Consider the following 25,488-nt stretch of genomic DNA (forward strand, 5'->3'; position numbering starts at 1 on the left):
TGTCCACTAACCAGAAGGTTGTCGCTTTGATCCCAGAGGATCAGGCCAAGATACCAAACCCCAAATTGCTCCTGTATGAGGGATGTGTGATAGAGAAAGTGCACATAAAGTGTCTGTGGGTGAATGAGGACCATTCAAGGGATTTCTTCAAATTTAGAAATCATAAAATCATCAAACTGGGAGTCAATGATATAAACTGTAGAAAAATAACGTTGACAACTGACCGGCATTTATAGAAATGCTTCTTAGTTTATTTCTTCAGTTGGTTGAGTAGTCCATCATTTTATAAGTAGTTCAGTCATCAGAGAGTTTTTTTATTAAATCAAGGAAAATGTGAGTTTTCAGTAGCCATCCTGTTGCACTACATTTAACTTTAGAGCTTGTGTGCAGCTCATTTCATTTTCTGAATAAATGTCTTTATTCAAGGGAAGATGAGGCAAAACTGGAATGGGCCTTGGTGCATTTTGTCAAAACTTCCACTAGATGGAGATCTAATCTCTGTAAAAATAAGGTTTAAAAAGGTAGCTAGAGTCTGACTGGATTATGAGCTCCTCGTGAGGATAAACATGGTAAAGAATCTCTGATCTGGTGGAATCTACATTTAATAAAAGTATAGTAAGATGTAAGAAGAATTAAAGATATTTAACTGTCTTCATCCAGTGATATTTGAATGGGTCTTTCCCTGTTTAGTGAATTTATCACCTGTAGTTAAAATTCATCGTTCAGAAAATTCAGTGATCATATAATCATATACTCCACTTACATTTCAATGCACAACATTTTTTCCAGGACATGTGCAGAAATCTTTAACACAATCAAATCACACTTTGTTTAAATCAATCATTACACAGATCAGTGTAGGTGAATAATGGAGCACTGGACATAATGGAGCACTTTCCAGTGCTGTGTTGTAAGTATATGTACTGCATTGACGTATCATATGTTGAGGTACTCCGAGTGGTTCCTTTAAGATCTTTAATCTATTTGTACTGCATTGCACTTATTCGGCAGCTTTGGTAACAGTTGCTTTACAGAATTTACAAAACCAACAAAGAAGCTTTTACAATATATCATAATAACACAGTGCTTAAAATAAAGTTATATATAACTAGGCCATCGTGCAGCTTCACCAGCTACATCATTTAAAGGTTAATCATATATTAATGCATCAATATTTGAATACTGTTACATTCACATAGGCCATTTCTCTTACATTATGAACATCTTTAATTCTGATGCCCCTGATGCGTATGATACTTTTAAATAAATCACCTTAAAAACTTTCTCCTTTTCAACAGTGAACAGAAATGGTTAAATACATGTAGTGGAGGACAATGTGCAATAAGTCTCCCTGAAATCAAGTTGACTATATAAATGGCACATGAAATAAATAAAAACATTAAACTTAAGCAGTAGCCATTTCAAAAAGCTACTGTAACACTAACATGGGCATTATTATTTTATGAATATCTTTACTTCTGATATAAGCCTACATTTAGCCAGTAATACTTCAATACTTTTAAAGTAAATTACATGAAAACTTTCTCATTTTATTTGTTAAATTAAACATTCACCCGTAACTAGTAAATAAATAGAGTGGATGGAAAATGCAACATTTAACATAAGGAGCATGGAATTAATTGAAATAAAAAGTTAAAAAGTAGTATTCAATACACTAACATTCATATGGGCCATTTTATCTTAGTAGTAGATGTATCTTAGAAGTATCTTTACTTTCCAATACCCCAAGTACATTAAACTAATACTTAAACACTTTTAAGTAAATGATCTGGAAACCTTTTCCTTTATTTGTAAAATTTCAGTCTTTACTAATAATTAGTTGTCAGATAAAGTGGAGGAAAAAGATCAATATTTGTCCCTGAAGTGAAATAAAGGAGCACGACATAAATGGGAATATTAAAGTACAAGTACAAATTGTACTCAATTCAAAGGGTATTTTTGAGAAAGTAATAAGTTTGGACAAGGAAATATTAATTAACCACTTTATTGTGCCAATGGGTGAAGAACGATGAGCGTCCTGTGTCCCTGTGCAGCCGCTGACCGTCCGTGCGTAAATGGAGAGCTTTTACGCGCCGGGTCTGTTTCGCTCCAAGAGACGTTTGAACTGTTTGTTTTGTTTTTTTTGCAATGTCACATCAATCAGCCTCGGCTGGTGCACGAGCAGGCGTCGGACGCTGGGGATGAGCCGTGCATCTGTGAGGGGATGCGGTAATACCTCAGATCTTAAAGAGAGAGAGAGGGTGAGGGAGAGAGAGAGAGAGAGGGGGGGAGAGAGAGAGAGAGAGCGAGAGGGGCGGGGAGGATGGGGAAGGCGAAGCGTGTCCGGACGCTCACCGTCAACTAAACGTGAGAGGGACCGAGACATCAATAACATCGAGCTCATCAATAAGACATTTTGATGGAGTTAGACTGCTTAATTAAATAGGTTGCCTTGAAGGTATTGGCCTCTCTGAATTTAGAATATTGAATCTGATGACCCCCCATGGAGAAGATCTGAAGGAAGACTCCTCAGCATCTCCATCCACAGGACAGCGGCTCCCTCCCTCACTCTCACACACACACGCACGCACACACACACATTGTAAGACTTGCTTATCTTTCCGCGATGGCGATCAACACTGATGCCGCCTTTGGGAAAAGTGCCCTCGGCGAGAGGGAAGTTTCAAACCCCACCGACTTCCAGGACACGGAGAAGCTGCTGGGCGCCCCCACCACCGAGCACAGCGGGCAGACCAACATCAAATCCTCCGACTCCTTCTCCCTCAACATCCGAGGGAGCGTCCGGTCCCTGGACTCGGAACAGACCGGACACAGGTCGCCGCTGAAGTCGGGCTCCGTCGGGCAGCTGGTGGCCCCACCCAGGTCCACGTCCCGGCTGAGCCTGGGCCCGCTGCCCTCCCCGGTGCCGCCCGGGTCTGTGCCCCCCACTTACCTCTGGCTGGCCGTGCTGTCCTGCTTCTGTCCCGCGGTGCCGCTCAACGTGTGCGCCCTGTGGTACGCGAATGTGGTGAGTGTTGCATCCACTTGCTCCTCGAATTCCCATCATGATAACACAGTGTGAACTCTGGTTGTCTCTGGGCTTTAGATGCTTGGGTGTATTTGAGTATAAGCTCAAACACTACAGGTGTTTTTGCTTCTATGTTGGATTTAAATAATTCATAGTTAGTGACTTCCTTTCGCTTCTCCTTCCCCATTAGTCCAGGTCTGTTCTCACTAGTGGGGATATTGAAGGAGCCAGGAAATATGGGCGTCTGTCTATGCTGTTCAGCTGTCTGGCAATTCTGCTGGGTGTGGCTGTCATCATCTTCATAGTGTTCACAATAGGTATGAAAAAATAATAACGTAGAAAGCACACTCACAACGCTCAGTGTGAAGCTGTGTAACTATATTTCTCCCTTCTCTGTCTATCAGAGCGCCAGAAGTGAACCGTGGGATGGAAGGAGTCACACAACCGACTCCTTGGACTTCACCTGATCTCAAATTTGCACAGAAGAGAGAGGAAGAAGAGGAGGATGAGGAATGAAGACCAAAAAAAAAAAAAAGCACAAATCTGAGTTGAAAACAAGCTTAAGAGACTCTTGATGTACAACTTGTTGCTTTTTTTTCTGCTGAAGAGAGACAGAAAGAAAAGAAAGAGGAGAGAAGTCACAGGCTCGCATCCATTAACCCCACAAACTCAGGAAACAAAGGGAGGAGGATGAAGGCTGCACGCTGTCCTGCGAGAGAGTGGAAACAGCTCCTAGTCTAAACTGGTGGTGCACTGGTGACGACACAGACAATTGGAAGATTCTACATTTTGATTATGAGAGCAAAAAATATATATATATATATATATATATATATATATACACACAATAATCATAAAACGTAAAATAAAAATCCCAAAACTAGCGTAAAATAAGATTTGCGTGTGATGTGAATAGCAGAAGTCATCAGTGCACCTCCGGTCTTTGTCCTAACATTTAACTCCCGTAAGCACCGACCCTCCTTTCTGTTCGCCACAGGGTGTTTCATGGACGCATAAGCTGATTTCATACACCGTTTACATAAAGCTCATGTACACAACAACGCCCCGCTGCAGTCGTAGTGTGATCTCTTGCTTCGCGTGCTACTATGTTAAAATGAACTGACTCGGGTTTTGGACTCTACTGGAACTGCCTGGATCTCTACACCTCATTATGTTTACACTATACTGCAAGATATGAGATAGGGCCCCCCCTGTATGCACTGTTCTTGGCACTCTGATGTTGATGTTTATACATTTATACTGTATGACTGGTTAACGTGCCATAATTCTGCATGTCTGAAATAAACTTGAATGAGCATGACACACGCAGGAGTGAGATCGTCGTCTTTATTTTGGTCAGGCACCGTCGATACTGTATAACAAAAGTGCGGCATGAACGGTACACCATGCCAGTAAAATTGTATTTCATAAATTTATAAAGATTTAAAATTACAACAGGGTACAAGCAGCAATATATAAATTTCAAGATGAAAACTTAATCATATTGCAGAAAATAAATAAAACTCAACAAATCCTCACTTTCAATTAAGACTTAATGTGATGGAACTTAAAATGTCTTTCTTAATTGCTCATTAAAGGAAAGGAAATTACAATAGAAGACATATACGAAGATATAATAAAAAAATAGCTATGCAACAGTTGGACTGCAATGAATATTTGAAAATGAAAGTAAATGGCGGCCAAGTGATGAGTGAATCAGTGGAAAGTGTAGAGCAACAGGAGTATGGTGCAGACGCCGATCACCCCGCCTAGGATTAGAGAGTCACGCCTCTTGCGCAAATTGATTTTCTGGATGAGACCGTTGATGGCAGGGAAACGATCTGAGGGGCAGGGAGGTGCGGTGAAGGAAAGATAATTAAGAAGTCGGGCTTCCCTCGCTTGCAGTGAGCAAGAGGCAGAAAGCAGTGGGGAACATACATCAGCAGGGCTCCCCAAGGAACCGGGGGGGAGTCCTATGAGATTTCTATTCTAAACACAGACAGTAAAGAATTCCAGGTAAAGAGCAGAGGAGGAGAAATAAGTAAAATTATAAAAAAGGATACTGGCCAAAGTTGTAACCCTGGTTTGAATGGACTTCAGCATCCCACGCTGAAAAGTGATGTTCTCTTTGGTCGACATGGCGATACTGGATGGAGAGAAAGCACGAGGGGGATTAAACGAGGGATTCAGCTGTCGTCACCACATCACATTACGTTTAATCTTTTTGGCCGAGAAGCGAAAAAGTAGGATGTTACGATGGCGTGTTTTTAACAGATCTGAATGGGCTCTGTGTGTGTGTGTGTGTGTGTGTGTGTGTGTGTGTGTGTGTGTGTGTGTGTGTGTGTGTGTGTGTGTGTGTGTGTGTGTGTGACTGACTGAGTTGAGTGAGTGATTGAGAGTAAAAGGGGAGAGGAGGAGAGTGAATGCGGCAGTAAAGCTCACCTTATTGCATTGTCAATAAGCCGATCGGAGCTGTGAGTAAGAAATGGGGGAAAAAAGGACAAGTTGAAAGACACTGAAACGCCTTCATCCCTTTCACAAACAACATTTTGATATGATTTGAACCGTACTGGAAAATGTTTTCTCCTGGATTAAACAAAGGAAAGCCTGTGCATGAAACCACACGGCTCTTTTGTCGATTATCATAAAGGGAGCACTTCCTGCGAGTCCCGAGAGGCAGGAGAAAGTGCTGGTTAATGGAGGATTCTTTAGAACGTCAGACTGATTGGTCAAATCCGACCCCGTGCTGAGCAGAAGCACGTTCGTCTCTACAACACATACAGCAGATGAATATAGGTGCACATATGCAAGACAGCAGATGCACGACGTTCACGTCAGCTGCCATTAACTGCTGAGGTGAGTGACGGAGAGAAAAATGAAATGTTCAGTGTTCAGGGCTGAGCAGAGCACACACAGGCTGCACTGTGCACTCTGGCAGACTGGAGCGGAGACAAAGAAATCAATACTGCGCTTTATACTTCATTCGTCTATCTGTCCACCTCTTCCACTTCCTATCTACTGCTGTCCTCTGCATTTTCTCTCCATCTTTCATTAGCAGGCAGAGCCCAGGGCTTCTTGCTTATTTCCGGCTTTTTGTCTTTAATTTATACTTTCGTCACACGTGGAACTACTTCCCTCGCTCACTGAACTACACGCTCATCTCACCCCCTTCGCATCAAGTTTGTAAACAGTAGTATGAAAAATAAGTTTCCAAGGCCTGTCCTGTCTCTCTCCTACTTCTGACTGTGCTCCTTACTGGCTGAACAAGCATTAAGATAATTCTGTTAATAGAGGAGAAGTATCCAATCACAATCATCTCTAGATAATCTTTGACCTGACAGACTGTCAATAGGAGCGTCCTGGGCTGGCCTGCTGCCATTTCATCTCCGATCACGAGCGATGATGAAGACTGCTACACTCCCCCATCACACACTGTCATGACAAAACTAAACTAGGACGTCAGGCAGATAAAGTCTGCAGAAACTGTGGAGCGTGAGCGTCTCACTCGGACATTTGCGTTCACACATGCACCTCCTCCGGAGAAAATATGGAGGGACAGCAGAGTTCAGTGCATGTCACACCAACACACACACACACACACACACACACACACACACACACACACACACACACACACACACACACACACACACACACACACACACACACACACACACACACACACACACACACACACACACACACACACACACACACACACACACACAATATGAGTCCATTTTTAGTTAGTTTGTGTGTATTTAACTTTCATTATTTATATAAGAAATGTTTACAGTCTACACAGCCAAAAGCTCTAAAACCTTCAACTTCGCTCACTACTGATAAGGTGACTGTGGTGACTGGTATCAAGTTTATTATTAATAAAAGACCCAAATTCCTAGTTAATGATTAAACATTTTTTTTACCTTCTTTAGAACGGTGGTGCCCTGAGATAACTTTAATATTTATATATAATATGATTTAACATTAATATGAAACGTTTTCTGACAGCCAAATTCATTGTGAACCTATGGACGCCCAAATGCACAACATAAAGATCAATGAAACACGCAACCTCAATGATAATCATCAACTAACTGTACGTGAACGAATAAACAAATATCGGAGCAAGTTCGGGAATTGACCCATCAAACGCTCCTTATCAGTGCCGGGAACAAAACTTTCTTGTTTGACATAATAGATTGGTCGGAATAGGACACGTGGGACGGCCGAGTGTTTCCCCCTTAAATTTAAGACGCCCAGCCCACAGCAGAGGACAGACGACTGAGACCAGAGGTAGGACAAAGACTGCATGTGTGTCATCTGCAACACATTTATCTCACTTTATATTTTCCATCTTATTCTGAGATTTTGACATATTCTCTTATAATTTGTGTTAAAGTAAGATAATCAAACTTTTCAATTTCAAATAAGGGAAAGCCCATAAACTCTGAATAAGTGTTCGGGCATTTTATCTGAATCCGTTTTCATAATCACTGTTTCTGCTTTCCTCTTAGACATTCGTTGCTTGTCTGGATTTGAGTTGGAAAAATGTCACAAAATACTAACTGCGGTAAGTTTTATTATTTACCATTGCCAATTTTGTTATTTTTTTACCCTAAAAAGTCCATATCGGTCGGCCTCTCCTTTTGACAATTGCACTGAAATTAGACGTAAATGTTTAAACAGTGTGAATGTACTTTTCTGTCAGGTTGTTTTAACGTCTCTTTCCCTGACGACACCTCTTTACAGGAGGAGTTGGGCCCAACACTAACCAGGGAACCATGACTGGCAACACTATTGATGTGGGAAATAGTGGAACCATTGGATCAGGGAATACCATAAACAGTGAGTTATTTCACATGTTGCTGGGAGGGTTTGACCAATTTATTATAATTATCATTATTATTATTATCATCATCATCATCATATTTATGGGACTTTACTCCTTCTCTTCAATCTTCGCATTCCAACAGCTGGACAGAAAGGAAAAGTGCAAATTGGAAACGTGACAGATATTAATGTCGGAACCAACAAAGGACTCATTGGTTCAGGAAGCAATACAATCAACAAATGAGGTGAAAAGAAAGATCAGCTTCATTTGTCTCACAGCAGAGTAACAGATGTGTGCATATGACATGTGTTAATTCTCCCTGCGCATTTGTCACTGTACAAATATATAATACATTTTCCCATCATGCATTGGACTCACCCTTTTTTTCTTTCCCCCTTTTAGAAATCTGCCCTCCGACAGATTAACTCAAATGTCGTTCACAAAGTATTAAAGATGGAAGTCATCGTTGAATTGTATTGATGATAATAAAGACCACATGCAATATCTGCAGTACTGTCTTGGGTTGAATATTTACAACATTTTTGTTATCCGTTTTATATCTGACCTTCCTTGTGATGCATCAAAACACTGAAGCAGCTATTTTGAATCAATAATCACTTACATGTGTTTTAATAGTTTTTGCTCAGGATTTTCTCAAGAATAGAAACAGAAATAAAGATTAAGGTTCATACCTGCTTAAGGTGACACCAAACACTTCGGTATGAAAAAATATATATTAATGTCAATATTATTTTTAATCTAACAGCAGCTAAAGTGATCTGTGAGGACAATATGCAGTTATAGTCTTTATCTATAAAAGTTATCTCATTTTAGTCGAAATTTCAAGTTTGGCCCAAGTGTTAATGTTAACATGTCCTTATACAGACTGAAAAACAAACCAGACATTAACTGTAAGTGAACTTTAGAGGTGCTGGTAGGTGGATTCATCAGCTCTGCCAAGGACTTTATGTATTTACCCGAGTCAGTTTGTTGGTTTGTCAGCAGGATTACGCAAAAACTACCCAACGGATTCCCACAAAACCTGTTGGAGGGATGGGACATGGGCCAAGAGAGAATCCAGGAATGTTTTTACTTCCTTTGACATTGAGAGATAGGGTGTTTTTATTTTTCTCCAATTTCCTGAGGAATAATGAATGGATCTTGACGTATTTAGGGGACTGATAGTTATGAGTGTGTGTGATTTGGTGCAGCTTGATTGAATTTAAGGGGACTGTGAGGCCTTGGCAGAGGTATGCGCTGAGGGTGTCATTCTAGTTCTAAAGAAATCTCTTACTTTCTGAGATGTTCATGTTCCTTGAGGAAGAGCTCGGTCTTTCTGTTATTCACTCCTGAGCTGCTTTTGTAGGACCTGCACAGGTAAACAGAAGCAAGAGAAACAATCAACTGATTAATTCATAATAGAATAGACTATAAGAATAATCGTTTGTGGCAGCCCAAATCGTATCATACCGTATCAAACGAAAAAAAAGAAAAGAATGTAGAATTTTTCTTTCTGATTGGTGATGCAATGTAGTTTAAATCTCTCGTTTGGTTTATTCATGAGAACCAACAACACGGTCTTACTCTCCATAATCACATGCAAGTCTTCAGTCCGAATGAAGTATTTCACTCTCTCCTATTAACCGATGCCTGGATGCTCATTATGTACTTCCTGCGATAAGGCTTTTAAGTGATTAGCTCTGCTTAAGCCACAACTCTGTCCTCCATCTCCTATTTACACTCCCTGTTTGGACTGATCATCAATTCATCACCCATTATCCCCTCTGCCCCTCTCCTTCTCCACTCCACACCTCTCATCTCATCTCATCTCATCTCATCTCATAGGAAATGATTAAAATTCACTTTCATCTTTTTTGTAATCAGTCAGTCAGCATCAGCTCAGGACAACGTGTCTCCCTCCCTCTGGTCGTGCGCTCCCTGTCCTCCCCAGATGGAGCATTTCTCTGGTTCAGATGGGCCAGACATAACCACTCTCTCTCAGCTTTGCTAAATGAAAGCCTTGTGGTTTGATTTACTGTAGAAGGCACTTACGAAAGATACCCCCAGAGAAAGAAAGAAAGAAGGAGAGGGATGTAGAGAGAGAGAGGAGGAGATGCAGAGAGGGGGAGGTAGGTCGGATCATGAGAGGAGGTGCCTCGTTTTACAGGATGAAACATGATAGAGGGAAGCAGGCTGTTAAAGGGTGGGGGAATTCTGTTAATGACTGGACATTTCTGCCTCCTACTGGTGGAGGATAACACAGCAACAGTCCACAGAGATAGCAGAAGAGAATATCTTCTAATAAACTAAAATTAAAAAAAACTCCATTTAGCATTTTTCGATATTTTCTGACATTTTATTAGCTAACAATATACAATATCTTTTATTATATACTATTTGCATAAGGGGGCTTACTCAATGTCTCTGTGAACCGAGCCCAGCAGGTCCTCTCGCTCCCGCAGGCTGAAGAAGTTGCTTTTGGTTTTGTGGAATTCATGATTGTAGTCCTGCAGGATGCAACATTAAGAACTACAGTCAAAATACTGACAATGGCAGTAATAAGAGAAAGTGAAGTTATTGTGTGTACCTGTAAAATGTCTCTGTGTCTCTGTAGGGTGTGCATCAAAGCTGCGTTGTGTAACGAAACTCCCGGAGAGTTTGTGTATTCTGCCATTTTGTCATTGACCCCTGTAAGCTGCAAAATACAGAGATTACATTTATATGGTTATTCAATATAAAACTACATAATACATGAATATAAAGCAGCTATAGAAACAATGACTCTTAACATCACAAGATTATAAAGTCAGTTTACCGTATAACAATGTTCTATTAAACATGAATGTATTGTAAAAAGTGCATTGGTAATAACCTGTAAAATAAAAAGTATTTCTCCCATCATATAAAAACCCAAGACAACACGGAGAACTTTGTTTGATGCTCTGTTTTCGATTGAAGAACAATATAAGCACTTTGAGCTGCTCTACAAATAATGTTTTTATTATCATTAAATATAGATTTAATTACCTTTGATAATATTGGTACATGATTAGTTCTGTCGCTTCGACTTGAAGCTACACTAAAGCTAATACTATTACTTAATAATAAAAGTAATACTAATAATGACACTAATACTATACAAGTGTGTTATTTGACTTACATTGGCCAGGAGCTGCTCCAGCTCAGTAGTCATGGCCACAAGCACATTGTCTTGAGTTGAGCCAGAATCAGATCTGATGAAAAGGAAATTAGGCTTGATTAGGTCTTAAGTTCTTTTTGTCATTCCAAGTATAAAAATGTAGTTGAATGTGTTTGTGAACAGACTAATGCATCACACATACCCAGTTACTGGTACAAAATATATCACTCAAACATTGTGCAACAGTAGAAAATAAAGGGAGGACATTTATGATTTATGATACGCAATGATAGTAGTAGTAGTAGTAGTAGAAGAATTGTACAAATCTGATTTGATTTAACACAGGTTAATTCTATACAGATATTTAAAGTGTATATCTAAGGTCAACAGAAGTCAGAGTACTTCCACACTGTAAAGTGAGGTGAGGAGTGTGCTGCTGACCGGCTGTCTCTCGTCCTGTTGCTGTTGCTGCTGTAGCTGGTGCAGAGTTTACTGAAGGAGACCAGCTTGAGGTCCAGCTCATTCTCCAGCTGTCTGGCCTGTTTACGCAAATCTGAGACAGAAGCAGAAAAACATCTCGTATGAAAGAAAAACATTTTCCACATCTAACCAAAATATAATTTGTGTGTGTTTGTGTAACTACCACAAACGCACACAAATGAACACAGAGACACTCAGAACTACCACAAAGAGACACGATGAATAAAAGACAAAAACTACCACAAACGTACACAAATTAACACAAAGATGATGAAAACTACCACAAACATACACAAAGACACTTAAAACTACCACAAACATACACAAAGACACGTAAACCTACCACAAGACACAAGATGAACACAGAGACACAAAACTACCACAAACATACACAAATGAACACAGACACATACAACTACCACAAAGAGACAAGATGAACACAGACACTTAAAACTACCACACACATACACAAAGACACGTAAAACTACCACAAGACACAAGATGAACACAGAGACACATAAAACTACCACAAACATACACAAAGACACGTAAAACTACCACAAACATACACAAATGAACACAGAGACACTTAAAACTACCACAAACATACACAAATGAACACAGAGACACTTAAAACTACCACAAAGAGAGACAAGATGAACACAGACACTTAAAACTACCACAAACATACACAAAGACACGTAAAACTACCACAAACATACACAGATGAACAAAGAGACACAAGATGAACTCAGAAACACCTAAAATCACACAAAAAGCCTAACAACGTGTCTTCCAGTCTGGGGGTCCTCTCTATGAAGCCTCTCGGGGTTCCGCCTGTCGACACCCGGGTTCAATCCTCTCATGATCGGTCCGTGCAGGTGAAACATCCGCCAACAAGCTAACAGGTTAGCAGCTAAACAATCCTGCTCTGCGCCGACATTACGTTTGTTTAACGAAACCTATGACGGGAGCATGTGAGTGTGTTTGAGCTGAGCCGGTGGACAAACCAACACAACACGTGTACACGCAGTTGTTTTACAATCAGACGCAGTAACACAACTTACCTTCCCAGTAGTCGCTGCTGGTCGCCATGTTTGTTTACTGACATGTCACCGTCAGCCGTCAATAAGAAACCACTGTCGCAAATTCTTATTCCACACCACAGCGGCCTCTAGCGGCCTTTGTAGGCAAGTGCAGCGTGTACTGACATGAATGAAAGATGGAAAATAACAAACGAGTTAAAAACCCAGATTCGAAATCTCTCAAAGTAAAAAAGTAAGTGAAGTATAATCAGAAAATATGTATTTAAAGCACGAAATGTAAAAGTGCTTGCAAAGAAATGCTCCTTTTCATTGCTGTGGGCTACATTTTGTCATTAGTTTATTATTACAGATAAAGTTCATTATTGTTAAAATCTGGCTGAGATGGAGCTTAGTTTAACATTTTTAACTTCCAGGTTACAACAAGTATTTCTATTAGAGAGTTAAAGTATAAAAGTAAAAGCTGCAAACCAGGCAATTTATATAAAAAATGACCTCGACAGCTAAAATACTTGAATCTTTTTATTCTATTTTTCTGCCCCCACTACATTGAGCTGGGAAATATTCTATTTTTACTTTTTTTCTGGGCTACACTGACTGTATTTCACAGTTTACTTTTATATTAAGAAGATCATTTTTAAAAGACCATATATACCCGTTTTATGACTGCATCATCAATTTTGCCTCATATGTTTTGGCATTTTTGAAAAGTTTGAGCCTGATAATAAAAATGAAACTATGTGATATTAGTGTGGTTTGGAAAAGTCCTATGACAGGTCAGTGTTTCAGGGTTTAATGAGGTTAATTCTCATTCATACCAGTTTTTACCCATTGGATTCACCTGATAAGTTCATGTTTCTCACATTGATTATTGTGATTTGAGTTCACCAGAGAAAGACAAGACACAGAAGGGATTGAGGTACATGTCAGTGTTGTGAATCTCTCAGTTTCTTTGCTCATTCTCTTTATTCATCGTCTTGAACACAGGCAGTCTTGGATATCACAGGTATCACTGGTTGTTGTGTTGATGCAGAAGACAGCGACAATGATGATGATGCCATCAATGGTCGAGATGAAAAAGAGCAAAAGCTTTGAGGTGTTTTCACCGCTCTGCAGCCGACCTCGGCACACGAGGCCCTTCTTGCACGCTAGTTCAATTTCCTCTTTCTGTCATTCCGATTTTCTGTCTTTCTCACATTGTTCCTTTCTTTTTGTGATGTTTCTTTAAAAAACAAAAAGCGCTGTGAACAACTGACATCAGTAAGCACCTGAAGACCAGCTTGGGATCCGGCTCTGACTTGTCGGACCAGTGGAGCCGGAGGGATGGAGGTCGGGGGAGAGGAGGAACGGAGCGAGGGATGGAATTTCAGGTAGAGGGAGAGGAGAAGGAAGATGAGGAGGTGATGAGGAAGAGTAAAAGACACGCTTCCCTCTCAGTGCTGGATCCTCCTGATGGACTGGATCTGGGAGGTTTGGGCGTGGGAGCCGAACTCACGGCAGCACTTGTACTCGCCTCCACGCACGTCACTCTCCAGGATGTACTGGTGGCCACGGTATCCAGGGTACTGGTAGCACACGAATCTGATGAAGAAAAATGATAGATACGGTAAGATAAGATTAGATGGTGATACAAATATCCATCCAGCTGATGATAAGTTGTGTTAAACTTCATCAAATGTCATGTCCTGGGACTTACGCTCCACTCTGAATGTGCATGGATGCAACCTCTTTGTTCATCCAGCCCATGGCCTGCAGGGAGGGGTAGTCGTCAGACAGCTCGAACTGACGGCCTGTCAGGTTCTCCAACTCGAAGATGGTCATGCGGGAGTCCTTATGGTTCTGTGCAAAGGAGGAGGAAGGAGTTTTAACAATGTAAAGTAAGCTGAGGGCTGTTTCTGTGTCGCTCATTAGACTTACAGCACTGCAGATGGGCCTGAAGGAGATCATCCTCTCAATGCGGTAGGAGTTACTGCCACTGTAGGCCTCAATGCGAGGGTAGTCTCCCTTCTCCAGCACAAACTGCTGGCCGCAGAAGCTGGAGTGCTCGTAGCCGACCCAGCTGCAAGAAGAAAGGGGAATTGATAAAGTCAGACAGCAGGGAAATACAAACTTAACAAACACTTTTAAACTCCTCAACCCATCTTTTTCAGTGTTTCAATCTGCTCTGGTATTTCTAAAAGTGAGGAGAAGCCTGGTACGTACGCGCCACACTCGACCTTCAGGGAGCGGATGTTCTCCATCCCACACTCCATGATGTTCTGGCAGTTGGCGGTGAACTCCATACGCCTGCCCTGGAAGTGCTCCTGGTCGTACACGGTGATCTGTGAAACACGAAAGAATGAGACGGCAGATTAGATCTTCACAGTCCGCTCAGTTTGTAAAACAGTACATAAACACAGCTGGAAACACTGCTGTGCCTCGTCATGCTCTGAAACTTCTTCCTGCTCCATTTGCATGGGTAATGTAGTATGGCATATGCTTACCTTCCAAGGGCCCATGGGCATGGGGTTAGTCAGAGCCATTTTCTCCTGTTTTTCAGTAGTACCTGTGGAGAAACACACATATTCAGGATGGGGAAAATCACCACAACACAAAACTTCCCCAATCTCAAATATCTAAATCTTTTAATCTGACACTATTGGTTGTATCTTAAATTTCTCTGATGCTTATACTTCACTGTTTTCTGTGTTGAGCAATTAACTCCAACAAAATACATCAGTATACCCTTATAACCTTCCATTTTCTTGCCTTCGCCATCTATTTAGCAGTAAAGGTAAAAAAAAATCCCTCTGTCTTCACTCCGATCAATTTAAACTCCCTGTCGTTACTAAATCCACTGAATTAAAGGCTCATACTCCATCATGTCCATAGATTGGGAAACTGCACTGTATTGTTAACTTGAACTAGTTTGACCTACCTAAACTGGTGAGCTGTGTGTCGCAGGGTTCCACTGAATGGTCTGCAGAGACGGTGTATAAGGGAGTATTTATACACCCAGGGGTGGCAGGGGCCGGTGGGGGCGGGCGAGCCTGGACCCATGTCAGCACTTTGCTTTGGACTCCATTGTTTTGTTGTGTGCGAGCACAAAGAGGCTGAACGTCCATACTGCATTACCTATGTCTCTGTGGTAAATCTACTGTATATGTTAAGGGGGGGAGCCCAGTGGCGTTCCCCCCCCCAGTATACATATCTATTATCAAACGGTCTATAACTGCAGAGGCAAAGCACATTACTTTTGCTGTTTTGAAAGTAAATCCACAACAACTGATTCCAGGACTCAGTCTGCTGCAGGATTGTTTCAACCTTATTTTTGTAATCACTTACACTAAGAGCATGTTTTAAAATAACACTGTGGTTTTCTTTTACTTTATTTAGACTCAGATTATTTAAATGTCTTCTCTTCTTTTCTTGCTTCATATTTTCTATGACTATTGCTCTTGTTTGCGTTGCTGAGCTGACTTGTCCTTGTCCAACACTTTTCATTGTTGCACCACATGTGACAAACAAACCTTGAAACTTGATCTATCACTTGTAAACTTCACTGTAAAATTGACTAAATTGTGTTTTTAAGTGTAAATGCCACTAAAATACAGTAGATTACATTTATTAAAAATATCAACCATAACGTTAAAGTTGTAATCCATACGTTGTATGTAAAATATGTAAAATACTTGTGTCAGGATATAGGTTGTATTTTATTTTGTTGTTTAACTGTTTGTGTTGTGTATTGTTTGTATAGTAACCTCCTTTCTAACAGTCCAGTGTCCCTGCGCATTAAAACATGTGTATCAGACGTCCGCTTTTTGTTTAACAAGACTCGGATCACTTGTTTGTCTCGGCCCTGTGATTTCCTGAAACATGAATACCATGTTTACCAGGACTGGTGCACCACAATGATGCCAGGACAAATTACTTAAATAGCACATTTGAAATTTACAAAAAAAATAGAAAGAAAGATGGTGGCTGTGCTGGAAATCTAATTAAGCTGCTTTATTGATCTCAAAAAGAGGAACTTGATTCATCATCCTTGAACGCCAGCAGAGGTCATTGTGATGCGTTTGTCGTATACTTTGAGGTTGAAATGTGAATGAAAGTAGCTGCTGCTATTTTTGGAAGACCTCTACAAGTGAATAATTCATCAATGAAGGTGAGCAGGGGGCGATGGCAGCGATTGAAAGGCCTCGTTGGCAGCACCAGCGTCGCTTTGGCATCGACTGATGAGCTGTAATTGGCAGCTCTACTTTCATGAACTGTTGCCGTGTGGATGCATCAGCGTGACACGGAACACGCTGAAAGGAGAGAGTCGATGTGTTTGTTACTGTTTCGACTGTTTGGCTGCCTGATTTCCTCGCTTTCATTTATTCCAAACATCTTCCAGTGTTTCACAGAGTCCCTCACTGTGTCATTAAAGTAATCAAGCGAACCAAATAAAAGAGGTCAGCCGGTAGGTAGCTGAACGTACACCCTCCTCTCTTCTCTAGCTGCACTGAACAGTAAACATTTAGGAATGGCAGACTGAGGTCAGCACATTGCCCAGACTATCTGTCAGTGTGTGTGTGTGTGTGTGTGTGTGTGTGTGTGTGTGTGTGTGTGTGTGTGTGTGTGTGTGTGTGTGTGTGTGTGTGTGTGTGTGTGAGATTGTAATTCCAGGATTGTGTCTGTAACACAGAGATAGATATATATGAGAGGGAGAGATGTGAGCATATCACAAATCATATCACAACAAAAGATTCTAGAGGACATTCCTTATCACAGGGGTTTTGTGTAGGTGAGAATGTGACACAGGACTGGTGCATATGTCCATGTGTGTCCCTGTGTGTGTCCATGTGTGTACCTGTGTGTCCCTGTGTGTGTGTGTGTGTGTGTTTTTGCTGATGTTAGCAGCAGCAGCTCAGACGTGACAAAGGGATGAGCGGACTCAGCAGGCCGGTGTGAAGAGCCCAGTGGCCATATAGCCGACGCTCTGTGTGCACATACAGACATCGCACACGTAACAAAACCTCACCTGCTTCTATACACGTTACACAGACGCTAACACCACCATGCAGCACAGACACAGACACACACCGGACAGCCACACAAATGTCCTACATGATAACAAAGGAACACACTCAAACTTAAAAAGCTATCTTTTTATCTGAGCTTATAGCTACACTTGAATTCAACTTGATAACTGAATATTTAAGTTTGGAAGTTTGTCCTTTTTCAACTTTGGTCCCACTTCTGAACCAGAAAAAAAGTATCTTGTGACTCTGCAGGTACTTTTTGATCAGCATATGAACTACAACACCTGACACAGTGGCCTCTGGAGTGAATTAAACTGCATATTCACCTACAGCTACAGTCACACTCGTTCTTATATCTTGCAGGTGCCCAGAAAAGGCCAAACCCAAGTTAATACTGGAGACCGGTCTGTAGTAAATGAGGACTACCTCTAGGGTGCAATGTTTCCAAATGTTTCCGTGTCTACTGTTATAATTAGTTTAGGGAATCTTCACCCTCTTAATGACCCGTAATGACTCTGATCTCAGTCAATGCTGGTGTGAAAAACTAAATCCAGGATGACACCTTGACCTGAACCCTTCATGTACTACTCTGAATAGTAAGTCAGTCCGTTGTCTTTACTGGTGTTTTTTATATGATGGTGATGGAGACTCATGTGTGGCTGAGATCTGCAGTGACTCATGCAGAGAGTTGACATGCATCAGTAGAGAGAGAGAGAGACAGAAATAGAATTAAATCCTCACAGAGTTGTTCCCGCTGGCGCCTGTCTGTAGTGACGGCGACTTCCAGCAGGCAACAGCTGTAAATGTAAAGATTGAGAAGCTGGTGTTTGTGGCAGCAGACTTATGACACTATGACACATTTTGTGGTGAATATTTGCAGCTAATCGCGACACAGGCAAGTAACCAGATCATTTACAAAAAAGTGAAAGTAACAATAACACTATAAAATATAATATTTACAGGGTCAATGTTGTGTGTCACATAGTGCGGTAAGAAGTACGTCCAAAGTACATGTAATAAAGACCTGCCTCAAAATGTAAACTGTAGCAGAGCAATAAAGTCACTGACAAATTACATTGGCCTGTTTTACTGAGGTTTGCACTGTGTTAAAGGCCTCAATAGCACACACACACACACACACACACACACACACACACACACACACACACACACACACACAGAGTTACTTGCCTAACCCAAACCTAACCCTTACCTAATCATAACCTTACCTTAACCCAAACCTATAACCTTAACCTGACATGAAACTTAACCTTAAACCTTCCCCATAATGTGCCTGTAACAGATGTAGGTCCCTTAAACATGAACAACACACACACTGTTATGAATGAACCGACAGTTGGATCATCATTTATTGTTGCGCCTCTCCCGTCACTTGTAGCGCACATTGCGCAGAAGCACCAGACGCTCTGTCAGCCGCACGGAGCGTCTCTGCTGGAGGGCTGAAGCTCAGACGCACCCCCCCTCCTCCCGGGCATCAACGACCATCTGCCGCCTCTTTTTTAAATTTCAAACCGAGCAGACCTCCAGCTCCTCTTCACACAACAGGGACTCCGTCTGAGGCAGAGGGCTGTGCGTAACAGCGGCAGGAAAGAAGCGCTCCAAGGAGGAGAGAGGAGGAGAGGAGAGGAGAGGAGAGGAGAGGAGAGGGGAGGGAGGGGAGGAGAGGAGAGAGGAGGGGAGAGGAGGGGAGGAGGAGAGAGGACGGGGGGGTTTGCATGCAGCGCGTCTGCAGAGGAGACAGGCTCTTTGAAGGAGAAGCGGATTTGAATTAAGCACCGGATAACAGACAGCAACTGTGCATCCTTCAGGGAACGAGGGAGGGAGGGAGGGAGCAACTGTTTTGTATCTTAGGTTGGCAGACGGGTGGGGGGGAGGAGGAGGAACGGAGAATGAGCTATTCTTGCACCAGCAGGGGCAACAGCCAGGACCCATCGAGCGCCAAGGAGCCTGCCGCTGATAATCCGGCCAGAGACGCCGGCGGAGACGCGGACAGCGGCGGCGGCGACGGCAGCCCGAGGCGCACGGCGGCGGCGATGAGGGTGAAGAAGGGATGCAACTCGACCGACGTGGGGGTCCCGATGACCACGGAGGAGGACCTGCGGGCCGGCGCGGTGGTCAGCCCGGAGGGTGTGCTGGGTCTGCAGAGGATCACAGAGAGTAAGTTCAGTGGGGATGAGAGGGAGGAGGAGGACAAAGGTGCTGAGGTGTCGGACCCCATGTGAGTCACTGCATGTCCCCTTATCTGTGTCACCTTCAAAGGCCCCACAACGCTCCCCTGGAGCCCCGGTTACTTCTGTTTGTTTGTGTTGTCAAAAAATGTATTTAACATAAATATAAAGGTTAGAAAAGAAATGAAAAAAAGGTGGGAACAGTTTCCTGATTCTCACTGAAAAAGTTCATTGTACATTCGGACAGTTTTGTTACTTTTTTAGTGTCTATATAAGTTGTAGAGTCTTAAAACACTGAGAAATGGAGTCTGACCCCTTGTCAATTTTTACAGTCAAATTTTACACTAAGATAAGATTTATATAATCCTTCAATCGAGTCCCAAAAGATAATTGACGACACAATTTAAAAATAGCTCAAAGATTCAATATCAAGAGGTTTGGGTTATATTCAATATAAATTAGATTTGATTAGTTGGATATATAATGTTCACAATTTTGATGTGAACTTTTTTGATCTTATTGGTGCTACTCAATTTATTTGGTTCCGATATTGTCCCCAAAACCTTTTTCCTTTTTCAAAACTCAGATGTGCAGGGAGCTTGAGTGTCTCAGTGACATCACAGTCATGAGCATGTTTCAGGTGCTTCCTTGAAAATACACCTCGGAGAAAGTGCAGCCAGGTGTCAGGTAACTGCTGAACATGCACAACGCTTTATCCTCTTTAATCACATCATCCTCTGTGGGGCACCATGGCTTCACTTCACCTCCGGGTGATGTTATTCGGCTGGAGGGAGGTGCAGAGTGAGGTGCTGGGGTGAGTCAGGGGTCACGATTCACAGACGTTTCTTCGCGTGAGTTCACGTCTGGTTCAGTGTGGATGAAGAGAGAAAGCTGACGTGTGTTTTGCAGAAATCTAAGAGGCCTCATCCAACCTGGAAATGTTCCTGTAGCTGTATCCTGTTGTTCACTCTGCAGTCAGGTGGTGAGGGACCCACAATAATCCTTACAGGAAACAGGAGAGTGTGCAGTGGTGTTATATAAGGAGTGATATAGAGATTTAACTTAAGCAAGGATAGAAAAAGAGAATATAGAATAGGTTATACTTAAACACGTAAAAGTCTTCAAAAAACTATGTCAAAGTATGAAAAGTAACTATATGCAGATGACAAACCTTTGCTATAGGTATAATAATAATAATATGAATACTAATATATAAAATTCATCTTTTTTAAAACATTTATAACTATTGTCTTTTAAATCTCCAATTCTTTTTGACTTATTTGTTCTAATTGCTGCCTTCTGAAGCACTTTGTAATCTGGATTTTGAAAAGTACTCAGTACTACTATATAAAATCATTATCAGGCCTCTCATAGTGAAACACAGCAGCAGCCAGGAAGCTCTTATGTGCATCTCTCACCACCTCAGGTCTTAAAGCAACAGTTAGTAAACAGGTGGCGTCCGACTGTTTAAAAAACACAATACTTTACTTACACAACAAGACTTACAATACTGTACAATGCAAACACAATGTCTGGTATTTCCCTGAGCTTTAAACGTTCGCACAACAACTTCCCATTTTTCTTTATTCATCACCTGACTGCAAATGTTTCCACATGAAGATGCCCTCACTCAAATCATATATTTATTAATCGGAGTGCGAAAGTTTTTATGTCTTTCTTTAACAAGACAAGATATTATTTACCAAGTTCTATTCATGTTGTTGTATTTCTGTTTTCTTTTTATGTGTATTTATTAACACAGAAGTTTATGGTTAATCTGTAAAATATCAAGCCTCAGTCCCATTTCTTTGTCATGAGAGTTTGACAATTTTTAAAAGTATATATCAGTATCAGACATTTTATTTTCTTCTTATCATCCATTTCAGCGTCAGCCCCCTGAAATGATAAGAACAGGAGAGTAACCAAAGCCGTGTTCAGTCTCCGTCGAGAACACGCAGCACTCGTGTGCTTGTGATGAGTCTGTGTGAGGATCGTTGTCCAGCTGAGCAGTGACACGCACGGGATCCTCACAATGACTCTGTCTCCCACGCCAGACTTTATTATGGCGTTGGAAACTCTCCCTCTCCCATGTCACGACGTCATCGCTGGAGGGAAGAGGAGGCATGTGTGAATCACCACAGCAACGCAGACACATGCTTGAATCACTACGGCAACATGAAGCATCTTCCCTTGGTTACAGCCAGAGGAACATGCATGCTCTGTTCTCCCCGACTCTCCTTCATGTCTTTTGTCCGCTCCCCGGTTTAAAAGTGTAGCTGTGCTGTCACTTGTCGCCGTCAGACTTGACACCAACGACCTGAGCTCTCTGAGGCCCTGGTGTTGTTTTGTGGCTCCTCCGTCTCTGTTTTTTTAATTTTTATTTCTGCTGCTGCTCATTCTCAAGTAGCTGAAATTGATTCCCTCTCTAAGTGGCATGACGCTCGGCTCAGTCTCGTGTCAGACTTTATGTTTTTCACTCAGTGGTTGTTGTTGGAAGCTGCTCGCTGCTGTGTCAGTCTCACAGGAGAGGAAACATTCTCAGGAAAGTCACTTTCAAATATGCTTGACGCTCATCTGGTAATCAAAGCAAGCGGCTGAGAGTGATTAAGGTTTGCACGGACAGAACAGGCTTTCTCCTCACGCAGTCGACTAATTTGATCTGAACTTAGGTTCTTAAGAGAATCTTAATCTGCCTCCAAGCTAAATACTCAACAGCCGACAGGAAATTAACCAACGGAGGCTTGAAAAATGCGTTATTCGTGTTTAAATGAAGCAGAAATGGTACATTTGCTGGTTCCATCTTCTGAGGAAACCAGTTTTCCTCTGTTTCAATTTTGTAAAGTAAATATTTATGACAAAATAAGCTTTTGAAAACATCACAGTGAGCGCTGGGAAAATGTGATGAGCCTTTTTCATGAATGACATCTTGACATGCAACTGTTTGGATGATGAATAACTGGGCACTAAAACAATATCAATAATCATAGCTATATCATTTTCGTCAATAGGAATATAACTGAAGGGTCAATATGTCGACCACAAAACGGTTCTACCTGAGATTTGTAAAATGTTTTGAAGTGTTGGTCATAAAGAAGAGTTTGAAACCACAACATTCACTCAGGACCAAAATTCGGTCTTTAAACTTAATTTAAAATATAATAATTTGACATATATCATGGTAGTTATCTACATTGAGAAGTTTTTTTATCTTGATATTATTTTTGGCCTAATCGTCAAATTGCTTCTCATCTGTTTATTTGTATCCTCTCAAATCGTGCCTGAAACCGATCAGCTCACGGCTACAGAGCTGTGGTCAGTGTTGAGTGATTCAGTCTGTCACACGGTGTTTCACAGCTTCAAGTTACATTTCCTGAGTTCTGTGAAAAGGATTCACGGTGGCTAGACATATTTCTGTGTCAGCTGAGCGACAGAATCACTCAAATGTCAAATGTGGCCGTGTGAACTCGCCTGTGAGGTTTTTCGGTTTGAAATGAAAATAACCCGTGTGTGAGAATAAACTCTGGTCCTATTACCCACTGAACATTGCACTTCTGGAGGATTGTTCTGCTCTGGTGTTGTGCTGCTGCAGTTAAATGCTCCACACTGTGAAGTTAAACATGGCGGCAGGTGATGCAACTTTATTTACTGTGTGGGAAACGTTATTCGACGACATAGACAAAGTCCCATCACAGATATGAAGAAGACCACCTCACACATTTCTTAACCTTTCTTGTCGTCAATGTCACCAACTCACTTCCTGTCGACCACTTGTTCGCTGTGTGAAATCATGTCTGACTTCCACGTCTGTCCAACAGTGAACCTCCGCTCTCCTCCTCCCGTCGACCTCATCATCTTCTCCTCTCTTTTTAAAGCCATTCTCGTTTTTTTGCCATGGCACTGTTGCCATGGCGCTGTGGTCAGTGACAGGCGAATTCAGGTCAGTAAGGCAGAGGCGAGATGCGTCAGCCCTCTACGCCAGCATGCTATCAAACCTAATCACAGTTCACACAGAGCTTAGGGGAGGAGAGTGTGACACATCATGTCTGTTTTTACACTCAGCTGTACTTCGACAAAAACACAAGAAATTCAAGTTATAAATTAGATGCATCACGTGTTTATCATAGAGCAGCTTGTTGATCTTGTTTTAACAAATATAGGGAACTTGCTGGTTACAAATCAAGAGTTTGCAGTAAAATCTGTCACTTGACTTTGCAGGAGAATTTTTAGTTGCTTCACTAAAGTCTAAATGATGAATGTAACATTTCTGAGATATTATATGAAGTTAACAGGTGTAACACCGGAGGGACCAGCTCGCATTCTCAAAGGTGGGAAACACACTGGTGCAGGAAGTGAAACAACCGTAGACACACGGGGAAGGTCACTTTCAAAATAAAACAGGTAGTCACAGAAGGAGAAGACTGAGGTAATTCCTTTAAAAGTTATTGAGATAACTTTATACAATGAAATCCTGTCTTGTAGATGCCAATTAGGATAGAATGAAATAATTAGAGAATAAACATACCATACAGACTAAAAACTCTATAAATAATATAAAAAATACATAAATAAAAAACAGTATATAAACAGTACATACTACAATGTGCATTATGCAACGAGTGAATTAAGTGCGGAATAGAGTGTCCCCATCAGCCGGGTATAGCCAGGCTGCTGTTATCATGATTCATCATCAACAAGTTGAGCCAAACACGTCACGGTGGTGCAGTTGGTTTGCACTGTTGCCTCACAGCAAGAGGTTTGAGTTGCATGTTCTCCACATGTCCGTGTGGGTTTTCTGCAGGTAGTCTGACTTCCTCTCACAGTCCAAAGACATGCAGGATGAGGTTAGGGTAGTTGGGGACGATAAAGGCTCCATAGACCTGTCAAGCGTGTGCTCAAGTGGGACAAACTGAACTAGATCCCATTTTCACTGTCAGCTGTACTGTTTGCCTGCATGCACGTTGTGTTTCTAAGCTTTTATATGGATTCATGTGCCGCTGATTTTAAACTGCTGCTCTGGAAGGTAGAATCGGACCGGTCCCAGCGTTATCTGGGTGAACGGCCAACATGGAGCTCAGGAGTGTTTATTTTGGATGAATCTAGGTCGTGTGATGCAGTTTGTGTTGAACTGAGGCCGGAACCTCGTCTGGCTGTAAACTGGTGATTTCATAGATCTGCAGCGAGTAAACAGGAACGACAACAGCAAGAGGTTTGGGTTAGGTTAGGTTTAGTTTAGTTTAGGTTTAGTTTAGGGTTCGGCAGGTAGTAACTTCTGTTAAGGTTAGAGAAATTAAATGAAAGTTAATGTAATGTTCTCTGAAGTTATGGAGACACGATTGTGTGAGTGTGTGTGTGTATGTGAGTGTGTGAGTGGCTTTCTTATTATGTTGACATAGTGTAATTTATGCATCACGTCATGCTTTGTGTTAAAGTCCCCCATGTTTTGCATTTTGAGCCAGAGTCTGCGCACCAATGAGCGGGAGATGGAGATGTAGCTCAAATGCAAACAGATGTAACTTTAAGTGGTGAGTGTAAAATATAGGATCATGAGTTTGATGCACTTGTTCAGTGGTGAGAACATCTGAAGTCGCCGCAGGATTTCAAAACCTGCTGATGTTGGGTTGGGGTTTGAAGTTAGTTTGAAGAAGTGTTTTTGCATACGAGCTTCCTGTCTCCGTGTTCGACTGCTGAGTTCACACCCACAGACACACGCACACACACACACACAGACACACACACACACACACATACACACACACACACACACAAGGC

The 25,488-nt window shown here is 41.7% G+C and overlaps 4 protein-coding genes and 1 long non-coding RNA gene across 7 annotated transcripts in view; 3 read left to right on the forward strand and 2 right to left on the reverse strand.

Moving 5' to 3' along the window:
- The first annotated feature begins 2,612 nt into the window (after positions 1-2,612).
- On the forward strand, positions 2,613-3,359 carry LOC118122348 (trafficking regulator of GLUT4 1). The gene is made up of 2 exons (XM_035179024.2): positions 2,613-3,028; positions 3,219-3,359. Exons 1-2 carry the CDS (start codon positions 2,627-2,629, stop codon positions 3,357-3,359), a joined length of 543 nt encoding a protein of 180 aa, XP_035034915.2. The 5' UTR covers positions 2,613-2,626.
- A 1,002-nt stretch (positions 3,360-4,361) lies between these two features.
- Positions 4,362-12,637, reverse strand: LOC118122537 (Golgi SNAP receptor complex member 1). The gene is made up of 9 exons (XM_035179301.2): positions 12,549-12,637; positions 11,443-11,554; positions 11,023-11,095; positions 10,450-10,557; positions 10,278-10,369; positions 9,157-9,231; positions 5,471-5,500; positions 5,092-5,174; positions 4,362-4,869 (listed from the first exon to the last, which is right to left on the reverse strand). The coding sequence occupies exons 1-9, from the start codon at positions 12,574-12,576 to the stop codon at positions 4,745-4,747; spliced, it is 726 nt and encodes a 241-aa protein (XP_035035192.1). The 5' UTR covers positions 12,577-12,637; the 3' UTR covers positions 4,362-4,744.
- On the forward strand, positions 7,274-8,372 carry LOC118122538. Of its 3 annotated transcripts, none has more exons than XR_004698471.1 (5): positions 7,274-7,324; positions 7,546-7,601; positions 7,781-7,876; positions 8,005-8,106; positions 8,265-8,372. It is a non-coding gene; the product is annotated as an uncharacterized LOC118122538 (long non-coding RNA). The 3 variants fall into 3 exon arrangements; XR_004698473.1 differs by having other exon boundaries at positions 7,311-7,342; XR_004698472.1 differs by lacking the exon at positions 7,274-7,324 and adding an exon at positions 7,375-7,429.
- Positions 12,638-13,673: 1,036 nt separating the features above from the next.
- LOC118122558 (beta-crystallin A1) lies at positions 13,674-15,264 on the reverse strand. The gene is made up of 6 exons (XM_047343584.1): positions 15,249-15,264; positions 15,008-15,069; positions 14,727-14,860; positions 14,442-14,583; positions 14,221-14,363; positions 13,674-14,105 (listed from the first exon to the last, which is right to left on the reverse strand). Exons 1-6 carry the CDS (start codon positions 15,262-15,264, stop codon positions 13,958-13,960), a joined length of 645 nt encoding a protein of 214 aa, XP_047199540.1. The 3' UTR covers positions 13,674-13,957.
- Positions 15,265-19,410: 4,146 nt separating this feature from the next.
- Positions 19,411-25,488, forward strand: part of unc119b (unc-119 homolog b (C. elegans)) — an 11,922-nt gene continuing 5,844 nt past the window's right edge. The window contains exon 1 of the mRNA XM_035179330.2: positions 19,411-19,708. Coding sequence (XP_035035221.1) covers positions 19,441-19,708 — 268 coding nt within the window. The 5' untranslated portion in view covers positions 19,411-19,440. The remainder of the gene's footprint in view (positions 19,709-25,488) is intronic.

Source organism: Hippoglossus stenolepis, chromosome 15 (genome assembly GCF_022539355.2).
Source record: "Hippoglossus stenolepis isolate QCI-W04-F060 chromosome 15, HSTE1.2, whole genome shotgun sequence".
In the NCBI taxonomy this organism is placed as follows: Eukaryota; Metazoa; Chordata; class Actinopteri; order Pleuronectiformes; family Pleuronectidae; genus Hippoglossus; species Hippoglossus stenolepis.